At 47.9% G+C, this 11,638-nt stretch overlaps 1 protein-coding gene across 1 annotated transcript in view; it reads right to left on the bottom strand.

Moving 5' to 3' along the window:
- Positions 1–43: 43 nt before the first annotated feature.
- Positions 44–11,638, bottom strand: part of LOC117760600 (FRAS1-related extracellular matrix protein 1-like) — a 28,223-nt gene continuing 16,628 nt past the window's right edge. The window contains exons 21-35 of the mRNA XM_034583724.1: positions 10,576–10,717; positions 10,237–10,441; positions 8,725–8,989; positions 6,714–7,134; positions 4,753–4,954; positions 4,490–4,634; positions 4,024–4,153; positions 3,872–3,944; positions 3,636–3,785; positions 3,247–3,545; positions 2,629–2,673; positions 2,226–2,381; positions 2,039–2,148; positions 674–759; positions 44–597 (exon numbers count right to left, since the gene is read on the bottom strand). Coding sequence (XP_034439615.1) covers positions 395–597; positions 674–759; positions 2,039–2,148; positions 2,226–2,381; positions 2,629–2,673; positions 3,247–3,545; positions 3,636–3,785; positions 3,872–3,944; positions 4,024–4,153; positions 4,490–4,634; positions 4,753–4,954; positions 6,714–7,134; positions 8,725–8,989; positions 10,237–10,441; positions 10,576–10,717 — 2,632 coding nt within the window. The 3' untranslated portion in view covers positions 44–394. The remainder of the gene's footprint in view (positions 598–673; positions 760–2,038; positions 2,149–2,225; positions 2,382–2,628; positions 2,674–3,246; positions 3,546–3,635; positions 3,786–3,871; positions 3,945–4,023; positions 4,154–4,489; positions 4,635–4,752; positions 4,955–6,713; positions 7,135–8,724; positions 8,990–10,236; positions 10,442–10,575; positions 10,718–11,638) is intronic.

Below are 11,638 nucleotides of genomic sequence, written 5' to 3' on the forward strand. Positions count from 1 at the left end.
CTCTGGTTTGTTATAAAAGGGAGGAGCTTCTCTCTGGAGTTCACGTGTTCCCACGTGATGTTCTGTTATTTCAATGTGTAGATCTGAACAGAAAGTGATGGCCAGTACCAAACTGAGGCGGAGGACGAGTTTGACATTAAAATAATCCGACATCTTAATTACATTTTCAGTTCAATGGCATTTAAAAATAGCTACTGATTGTTAATTCTGTCTTAAATGATAATAAAAAATCTTCAAGTGTTTTTAAAATGTTTTTAAATTATTTGTCTCAGTTTTTAGTTATTTTGGTTTCTACAGCATCTTTATTATGATAAAAATATGAAAACTAATGTTCAGAGCAGCATCGTTACGTGATGAGTTCCTGCCGGTCGTCATGACGACGCTGTGAATATCCTCAGTGTCTCAGAGCCGGAGATGAACAGATGAATGCGTGTTGAGTTTCTGCCGAACAGCTCGAGGAGATCCAGCTGCCGGGGTTTTCAACCAGCACACAGCCGCCCCCGGAGCCACTGCGGCTCGGCAGCGCCCCCCTCAGCCTGGAGAAGGACACTGAGCGACCGTCCGCCCACGTCCAGCCCCTCGGACCTGCAGACAGACCTGAGGAGCAGGGAACGGATCAGCAGCTGCTCCACACCAGCTGGAACCTGAGGCCTGAACGTGCTGCGTCACTCACCGATCCAGAACGGCTGCTTCCTGGAGAACCTCCACAGCCAGGACATGTCTCTCCTGGAGCGCACGCTGGTCAAGCTGCTGTTGAACCTGTGAGGGAATCAAACCTTTCCATTAACTCCAATTAGTTCCCATGGCAACCGCTGGGATTTCTGACACGTTTGTGAAACTAATATGTTTTGTTTCCAGATTTTCCTTGAATAAGAAACGTGAAGTGAAAAGTTCAACAACAACTTTAACTAACACAACGGTACTAGTGTGTAACACTGTGTTTTACTGTGTTTGTGTGTGTCTGTGTGTATTACTGTGTGTTTGTGTGTATTCGTGTGTGTGTGTATTACTGTGTGTATTCATGCGTGTGTCTGTGTGTATTACTGTGTGTATTGTTAAGACTAAAATCTATGTTTTTCTTTGTGTGTGTGTCTGTGAAGATGGCAATGAAACTAAACTCTAAACAAATGCAGTATGTTAGACAGGGGGGGGGGGCAGGGACAGTTTGGGCTGAATATGTGGGAGAATGTGTGGCCTTCACATAGTGACTGATAGTAGCCGCTGCTGGCTGGTTTTAATCTTGAAGTTGGTGTGTGTGTGTGTGTGTGTGTGTGTGTGTGTGTCACATCGCAGTTCAGTCTCGCACCTGTCTGATAATGCCTGTTTGAGAAGACTGTACATCTGTGGCAGACAATACACTGTACTTTAACTTGTTCTCATACCTAACTTACTATATTACAGCCTAAACTCCATTAGCTTTATTCAAACATCACACATACATGAATGCACTGTTTTCATAAGAAACTGTGACCTACCCTTTAGAAAGAATTCCAGCAGCTGCCACTAGGGTCTGAAGGACAGATAGGAACGGCACATGCCATACTGAAGACTCACAAGCTGTCAGCCGATTCAAGGCTTGTTTTAAAACACCAAACCAAACTGTCAGAATGTGAAGATTTGCCCAGCAGCGGTCAGAGGAGGGACGAACCTGGAAGCGGCTCCTCATCATTGGCGGATTCCAGTACCTTGAGGCTGGGACCAGGGGTTAGGGCCTGTGCACTAGCCACGTGACTCCCCCTCGTTATTGACCAATGAAGTTCTACCTACTATTATGAATATTGCACCTGTCGTCCGTTCGGGGCGACTCTTGACTTCCCCGTGCTATTAGACGGCCTGGGCCTGTACGTTGAGTGCACATAGCTATGTAGTAGCTTTTCATTGCTTCTAAATAAATACTTTTTGAACCAAACCAAGACCGACTCTTCTCATACCTAAGGATAAAAGAACACGCCAGTATTCATGTGTGTGTCTGTGTGTATTCATGTGTGTGTCTGTGTGTATTACTGTGTGTATTCATGTGTGTGTCTGTGTGTATTACAGCAGCGAGCAGGTTCTCTCAGCGCTGGCCCAGGTCGCCACAGACGAGCTGATGATGTAACAACGTCTCCTGTAGTGAGTCCAACCATCAGGACACGAGCTGCTGAACGACTGAGACACAGAGACACACACTTCAGACACACAACAGAACCAGACAACAGTGTGTGTGTGTGTGTGTGTGTGTGTACCTTGTGTACCTTGTGCTGCCGTAGCTCTGGTGCTGGATGATCCATCTGAGGAGTGTCACCAACTCGCCCCTCCTGCAGGGGGCGACTGTGAGACCAGCTCAACGCAGAGTCATCCGGCTTCAGTTCCTCCAGACGAAGAGGAGTCAGACTGTGGAACTGAGGAAGAGGAGGAAGAGGAGGAGGACATCACGTTCGTTCATTTATTCATGTGTTTGTGTGTGTGAATTTGTGTGTGTCTGTGTTGTGTGTTGTGTGTTGTGTGTGTGTCTGTGTTGTGTGTTGTGTGTTGTGTGTCTGTCTGTGTGTGTGTGTGTGTCTGTGTGTCTGTGTGTTGTGTGTGTCTGTCTGTGTGTGTGTGTCTGTGTTGTGTGTGTGTGTTGTGTCTGTTGTGTGTGTGTCTCACTGTCCACACTCGGTCTCCAGGCGTCCTCTCTCCTGACAGATGAACCTGAACAAGGTTCAAACATTGATTATTAATTCAGCACATTGATCAAATATCTTTTCACAGAAGAAGTTTCAGGTTCATGAAGAAGAACGTTAGAAACGTGTTTATTAGAATAGAACCTCGTGTTTTAACCATGACCTGAAAACAAAGATGGCGACTCGTCTCCACTTCCTCCAGAAAGACAGACTAAATGTCTCCGATGTGAACGCTGCCATCTAGTGTTGGAGTCTGAGACTGTGCAGCCGTGATCGTGGGCGGAGCCGAGGTATCGAGGTGCGACACGTTAAAGGAGGAGGTTCATGAGCTATACTGCAGCCAGACACCAGGGGGCGAGCCAGAGGATTGGGCTTCACTTTCAGGGAGCTGTCATGTCGTCCATCTTTATTTACAGTCTGGTTCTGTCGAACAGGCCGACAAGGCAACAAACCTGATGTAATGTGAAAGGAAACCAGCAGGTGGCAGAGTCTCTGGTTTTCTCTTTATATTCTGTGTGAAATCTTAAATCTCGTTAACTATTCACACTGATCAATGAATCCTAATGAACTAACTGATGTGGGACAGACAGACGTCTCTGACCTTTACTCCTCCATGTCCGACTTCGCTCGCCGCCGCGCTCGTCCCTGGCAGCCTCCTGCTGTGGGGGGGGGCGTGGCCGGGCCCCGCCTGGTCCTGTGGTTCCCGCTCTCCGTAGTCCAGGTAGGGCCGGCGGTTGGGGACGTCTCCTCTGGGAGGGTGAGGCTGGTTCTCCCACATCAGCTCCGCCTCGATGTCGGTGACGGGGTCCTCGTCCTCCTCCGGCCTGGGGGGGTCAGGGAGGCGAGGAGGTGGAGGCTTCCCGCCCTCGTCCACCACCAGTTCATCGGGGTCGCAGCTTCCTGAGACAACAGACACGACTCAGCTCAAATCTTTCAGTCTCCATCTTCCCTCAGTGCTGAAGTTATTTCATTGACAGTTGAGTGTCCGACCTCCTCTGGGGTCGATGACCTCCACGCTCGCTGACGTCCTCTGGCCCAGGACGGCGTTCTTTGGATTCTTCAGGGCGACGGTGAAGGTCTCGTGGTTTTCCTCCAGGCCGTCGTCCATCAGGTAAATGTTCCAGGTTTTCACACTGACGCCTGAAACCAAACAGGATGGAAGTTATCACCATTACACTGATTTATGGATATATAGATAATGTAATATATAATATATAACTTCAGACCTGGGTCAAACTGGATGAGAGAAGCTGAGCTGTGGGTGAAATCTCTTCCCAGTTTGGCCGAACCTTCCTCCACCTGCACACACACGACAAATCCTGAGCTCTGATTGGTTCCATGTGTTTAACACTTTCTCTGCAAGGCCGCGACGTCGTACCTGAATCGCAACGTACGCCGGGTCCAAGCTCCTCCCACTGCGCTGGATCTGGATCTGAAGAGTCCCTGAGGTCTCACAGGTTCTGTAGCAGGTCGCAGACAAGTCCACCCGGGACCAGAACAGCTCTAATCTACAGGGGACACACAAACACACCATGTATACACACAATACACAACACATGATATATGATGATATATATACATCATGTCATTTGATGTCAATGATTTAAATGTTACTGTATTCATTTACTTTGTGTCTTTGATGTTTTCTCTTTGTGAAGTTCTTTGTAAGAGCAGTTTTTAAAGTATATATGTACACACATTATAATGACGTGTAGCACAAACAGGAAGTCTCCAGTCTGTTCGTCTGGAGACTGAAGGGTTCAATAAGGTCGAGGCCATAAGTATGTGGACACAAGGTGATGGACACGTGTCCGTCCCTCAGCAGCAGCTCCTCCTCCACCTACACTTCAGGCAGCATCGTGTTTCCAGCCGGGTCCGTGAGGCGGAACTCGAAGCTGTCGGCCGTCACCTCCATGTCGGCCGGGAGGACGAACACCACGGCCCGCTGGTCCACGTCCCGCTGGGTGAAGCGACCTCGGATGTAGCCCCCTGGTGGGACAAGAGGACACAGCAGCTCAGCACTGACACCACCAACACTCTGGACCGGACCTCGTTTCATTTTCACAACCAGAGAGAAACGGTTCAGGAGCAGAGCTGCTGTCCGGACCTGTGAGGCCGTTCTCCAGGTAACCGAAGTGAGGAGGCCTGCTGATGGAGAACTCCAGCTCCTCCGTGGGGCTGTCGGGGTCGGACCCCTGCAGGTGTTTGTTGGTGATGAAGAGGCCGAAACGTCCGGCCCCCAAATCCACCACCGTGCTGGGGCTGCGTCTGGTGGTCAGACTGGGAGGGGTCCTGTCAACCTGGTCCACCTGAACACAGAGGAGCAGAGGAGGGCTCAGTGCGCGTGTGTGTGTGTGTGTGTGTGTGTGTGTGTGTGTGTGTGTGTGTGTGTGCGTGTGCGTGTGTGTGCGTGCGGCTACATAAACAGCAACATTAAGGCAGATAAACACAATTGGTTTAAACACAAAGACACAACATGTGTGATCACACAAAGCTCCTTCGTCTCCTTTGTTTCAGCTCAATGATGAAATACAGATAATTCATCTCATGAACCAGATGCGTCTCAGAAAGTGAGAATATCCTGAATAAGGTTCAATATTTGAATGACAGCCTACAGCTAAAAAACTACATATTGCTTTTGGACTTTGAGTAAATGCAGTGTAAAGTATGTGTATCAGTGTAGTTCAGAACAATTCATGCAGTAATTTGTGCTTAAGGTGCAAGAACACACTTGTCAGAATTAGGACAGTTCTCTTTTCTAAGTCCTTTCTTGACTTAGCTCAGCAAATATTCAAATATTAGGAGATTCGGGATTTTTGGAAGGCAAAAGAAAACTAGTGCTACGTTGTAGCACTGACGGGCCCGAGCACACACACGTTGAAGCCTGTTGCGGTCGGTGGAGAGAGCGATCAATGACCAAGCGCACGTCTCCACGTTGCACGCGTTTTGCGCACTGCGGCAAGGACAAACGCTTCACTTCCTGCGTCCGTCACGCGATGTCGATCCTTGCCTGCTAATTGCTCATTACGATCCACGCTATCAATTGCATATCACACTGTGAAAATTTTATGTAAATTGAATGATAGTTGTAAAACAAAGCTTATTTCCTGTTGCCAGTAAGTGGCGCCATCAGTATTATTACGTACAGACTAATAGATCCGTTCAAGTTGGGGCTCTGATGTAGCGTGAGCAATTTTGTGTCAATTGGACAATGTTACAACAAATCAATTTTCACACTGATCAATAGGTGGCGCTATGACCCTGAGGAAATATTGACACATAGAGCTGTTCAGGCTTGGACTCTGATCATGTGACAGAAGTTCCGTGGTGATAGGACGATGCACAGTGGAGTTATGACAACATCGTCTCCTTATACAGTCATACTGTTGTTGTACTGTTCCTAGAAAAAGAAAAAATATATATATACTACATATATAAATATATATTTATATATATATTTATATATTTACTATAATTGTATATTTATATACAATTATAGTAATTGATAATTCATAGAGATTGATTGCTCCTTCAGTTCCCACTTCTGTCCACAAGGTGGCAGTATTGTACTGCTCTGGGAGGCGCTATTGTCACATGATCAGACTCAGATCTGATGATTTAACTTCCTGTTTCCTCGTCTTCCTCCAAATGGAAATGATTTTCAGCTGATCTTTTTTATTCACTTTTAAGAAATAAAAGAAAAAGAGAACTGATCAACAGTTGACTGATGGTGACAGAGATTTATCAAACTAGAGGATCGATATTAAAATCAATATTAAAGTGAATATGTGTTTAGATTAAAGATGAGAAAAGACATTTGAAGATTTTGACTTATTAAAAAATAATGAATGAATTTAACTGTGGCTCCGCATAAAAATACAACAGTTGAATAATCAGTTCAACAAATCATTGTAAAATGTTAATGATGAATCCTTTTAAACACAAACACACACACAACCTAACAATTCCTCCAATCACAAACAGTCTCAGGGTGTTCGCCACCTGACTGTGTGTTTGTGTTGTGTTGTGTTGTGTTGTGTTGTGTTGTGTTGTGTGTTGTGCGTGCACCTGTATGTTGAACACAGCAGGCTCTTCTCTCAGTTGTCCAAACTCCAGGTATCCTCTGTTGTTTCCGTCAGTCGACAGGAAGTAGAAGCTGTCGATCTCTGCCGGGCTGCCCGGGTCGTGCCGGTAAGCCAGGTCCAGCCTGTCCACGTCCATCTGGGTGAACCTCAGCGGGGGGGTCAGGGGGGCTCCTCTCAGCAGCAGCTTACCGTGGCGCGGTGGCTGCGTGATGATGTAGCTCAGGTTGGCGGTGGGGGTGTCGGGGTCGGTGAGCTGCAGCCGCTCGGCGGAGATGACCTCTGTGGCCCCGTCCTGCAGCCGGAGGCCGACATTGCGGTTGAGGGTCGGGGGGATGCGGTCACCGTGCTCGATGGTGAAGTGGAGGCTGCCGCTGCGTGACGAGACGCCGTTACTGACGACGAAACTGGGAAGACAGACGTAAACGAAAAGCCAACGTCAAATAGTTTCTCTAATAATAGTGTTATTAATAAATAAATAGGATCAGATTTTACGTCGTCGCATTTTGAAAATAATATAGTTGCAGCCTTAAATAACGCTGGATGACAATCTACACTTATATACAGCGAGAAACAATTTCTGTATCCAATGTAAAATATATAAATATGAATCTTTGCTACACGTCTGCAGCAGCGTCCAATCAGAAGAAATGAAGAAGAAGAAGAAGAAGAAGATGAAGATGAAGAAGATGAAGATGAAGAAGAAGAAGAAGAAGAAGAAGATGAAGAAGAAGAAGAGTATGAAACGTGGTTAAGTCAAATTAGATCAGTAGCTTCAATCCTCACACACACACGTTTGTACTTCTGTCTTAGTGAGGTAACCTGAACCAAACTAAATACATGAATCTAATTCTAACCCTAAAACCAAGTCCATTCAAAGTGGGTCAGAAAGTGAGGACCGGCCAAAATGTCCTCACAAAGATATCTGTACACACACAGACACACACACACACACTGTGGTGACAACTGACAGAGCACTGGACCTGAAAACGAGCTGTGTGTGTTTGTACATGTGTGTATTTTGTCGTCCTCTCAGTCGTCTGCCAACACAATCTGCCTCTGAGCCCTGCAGCTGACAAACTGCCCCGGGCCTCAGCACACCGGCCACCACACACACACACACACACACACACACACACACACACACACACACACACACACACAGGCCCTGGTGTAACATCTGGCTTCGTTGTCGGCCATATTTGCCCAGGGACGGGCGCCTGTGGCCGGCGCTCTGGCCGCCATCGTGCCAGCACTGTTGTTATTTTCCTGATAATGCTCATTCATCATCTGCTGTCATGACAACACACGATGCTCAGGTGTGTGTTTTTAGATGTGGACACAAGTGAAAGTTTAGAAAGATAAAAAATAGTTGCTGTAGAATCTCCATCAAACCACAGTATGAATGATTGACAGGTCACTGGGACCTGATCATTGAATCTTCACATCCCTCAGAATCACTGTGGTTCCTTTTATTCTGTCGTTGAGGCGTCACATGACTGTTGAGGACTTTTTGACATCCTCCCACATTACAGTATCTGTCACTATATATTAAGTATAGTGTATATTCTATCTGTACAGGAGAGTAGAGCCTGTCTGGTTCCACAGATCCTCCTTCTGTCTCTGAGCAGAACCCAGGTCAGGTTATAGATAAAGGACCCACAGGACATTGTGGTGTCTTCACTCTTTGTGTGTTTCACCAGACGTGAGGACACAATGTGATCCATGAACACACACTTTACACTGAACTGTCCAACAGGATGCAAACACCTCCATGTAACAGAGAGAGGGACCTTCATGGGTGAGGCAGGGTGAGGGAGATGTACTGGGAGGCTGTGGGAGACATGTTGTTTCACCTCCTGGTCTCCTTGATGCATCAGCTGCTGCCTGACTTCTCCTTTCACCAGCTTCCAGGAAACTCCCAGACCAATGACCACGGAGCTGAAATGTGCCGTCACCATGACGACTGAAGTGAGTGTTGCTGTGAGTTCCCTCACCTGAAGGAGTCGGACTCGGCGTCGTGGCTGTTGTCGTGTGTGTAACACACTCTGTGGGCGGCGACGTCCAGCTGCGTGAAGCCGGTCAGCGGGACTCCGGGCCGCCGGACGGCGTGGACGAGGCCGCGTCGAGGCGGGACCGACACAGTGTAAACAAGCTCCTCCGGACGCCCCCCCGTGTCAGACGCCAGCAGGATGTCGGTGTTGAGGACGACCCGCTGCCCCTCCCTCAGATGCACTGCCTTGCTCAGTAGCACGATGTCACCTGGAGGCCGACAGAGGGCAAAGGTCAGAGCGCTGCAGCTTTTAATCTTTCTATTCATTTGGGAATTGATTTAAACCGTGGTTGAAACATGTGTGTGTGTTCCTGTACTTATACATTTGTGAGGACCGTTTTAAGCACAGACTTACAGAGTGAGGACATTTTGTCTGGTCCTCACTTCTTCAATGGACTGAGGGTCAAGACTTTAGGGTTAGGTCTGGGTTAGGGGTTAGGGTTAGGGAATGTATTATATGTATTATGCCAATGAGTGGATGGCGTGATGGGGGGGTGGACAGGATGGGGGACGTCTCTGATTGGTCGACAATGTGGTGGTTTAGACGTTTAGTTTCAATGAGCGCAGCTTTTCAGATTCACACACACAAGTGGTGGCTGGTGGGGGGGGCTTCGCATGTCAAAGTGTCCTTGGGAAAGAGGCTGAGCATAGATGTGTGTGTGAATGTGTGTGAATGTGAAAGTGTTCTGTAAAGAGCTGTGAGACATACAGACCATCTTCATATCTATAAAAATATAGAACAGAGAGAAACAGAAAACATGAACCTGAAACTTCACACATCAAAACTGAACTAAAATGTAAAAATCTAAACAGGCTGAAGCAGTTTTTTGGAGTGGTGCTGGAGGAGGAGGAGGAGGAGGAGGAGGAGGAGGAGGAGGAGGAGCACCCAGAGGAGATGAGCCAACGCCCCTCCACAGCTGCTCCACCTCTCCTCTGTTAATTATTCACCGGCTGAGGAGGTCGTCCGTTTCTCACCTCGGCTCCTCCAGGATCAGAGGGCCCGGAGCCAGAAGGGCCGAGGCCTCGAAGCACCGTGTTCACCCGACTGGCAAAGCTGGCACAGCGAGCTGGAAGAGGCTGGAGGGGGGGGCCCTCAATAATGAATGAAGCCTGGCCGGGGCCACAGAGGGCCGAGGTGTGTGAAGGTGTAAACACGGACATTTGTTTGTGTGCCAGAACGTTCCTGTTGTGACTTCAGACATTTTATGATCTGAGCACCTCCTCCTCTTCATGCTCCTCCTCCTCCTCCTCCTCTTCCTCGTCCTTAAAGCAGCTGGACGTCAGATGTTTCAGGAATTAACTTTTAAATCAGCCTCAGTTTTTAGTTTCCTCGCTAACGTGCTAAACTACGATGAAGGAACATGTTGAACTTCATTACTTCCACATTAACATTGAGCATTTAGCTCCACAGTCTCAGGTGTTCTGCAGGTGAGGGATCGGTGAGTTGACCTCTGACCTTTGTGCACAGTCTGGACGGAGATGAAGAAGCTCTGAGCAGGAGACTCGTTCTCCAGGTCGCTGAGGGTGAAGCGGAAGCTGTCGTGACCTTTGAAGGCAGCGGCGTTGGCGTTGCTGTTGTGTTGGTACCACAGACGGTTCAGCTCCACGTCGTGCTGAGTGAAGTTCTGAGCGGCCGACAGCTCGGTCCAACCCGACTCCGTCTGCAGAGTCACACAGAACCGATACAGACCAGTGAGTCCTGAGGCGTCACCTGGTTAACAACCTTTAGTTTGAAGGAATAAATGGATGAGACACACACACGCACACACACACACACACACACACACACACACACCTTGAGCTGCAGCGTTCCAAACCGCGGTGCAGCGTTGATGAAGAAGTACACCTGGTTTGGGGGCGTGTCCATGTCCTCGGCCTCCAGAGCTACACTGGAAATCACCCTCCGCTCGCCAGAGTCCACCTCCAGCCCAGCGTTCCTGGAACACCAACGAAGAAGAAACTGTAATATTCACAGTACATTTAGGGGACAAGCTTTAGACTTTTATTCATGTTTGTCCAAGACTGTAAATAAAGACGAAGACACGTCTCCACGTCCCCCACTGGGAAACAAAAAGCCAAAATATCTCAGATACAAACGCTGCCATCTTGTGGTGATGACGCCATTTGGAGTCTGTTAGTGATCAAGGTATCGAGGTCCCGCCCATACCCACGCTCAACCAATCAGGAGTCAGTCTCAGCTGTCAATCATCACGTCTCAGCCTGTTTTATATCATCAAATAACTGATTCAAACCAAACTGATCAGAAACACTTGAACAAACATCAGAGAGAGAAGAACGACCTGAAATGACAGAAACATCTTTACAAACATTTATTTAACGTCTACTTTGATTCTTTAGTTTGGTCCATGTCCCATCTGCTAACATGGAGGAGACAACCAGGGGTCAATCAACATGTTTTGGCCTCACTATGGGAGCTGTCGTGTCGTCCATCTTTACGTACAGTTGTCGATCTACGTCCAGTGTTTACTTTCATCTCTGTGTTTGGTCTCCTCCACCTGTCCAGGTAGAGGGCGGAGCCTTTTTCCTAATGACACGTACATACAGTGTCATTAAAATATAGTTTTAGCTACAGGATGTAAAAGTATCAGAATCTTTCTTCCTGCACGTGACGGACAAAGATACTGACGAAGTTGAAAACTTGAGTGAGAGCAGGTTTTCCAGGAGGGATCATGGGAGATCTGTGGAGGTGGTGTTGGGACAGGAGGTGGTGGTGGGGGGGGGGGGTGGTTGAACATCAGAAACCGTCTGGCTGCTTCTTCACTCGGAAGTAAAATCCACGCAGGACAGAAGCTGCCACGTCCGTCCTGCAGGAACGCAAAAACAAGGAGGCCGGCATC

This window comes from Hippoglossus hippoglossus, chromosome 4, assembly GCF_009819705.1.
Source record: "Hippoglossus hippoglossus isolate fHipHip1 chromosome 4, fHipHip1.pri, whole genome shotgun sequence".
NCBI lineage: Eukaryota > Metazoa > Chordata > Actinopteri > Pleuronectiformes > Pleuronectidae > Hippoglossus > Hippoglossus hippoglossus.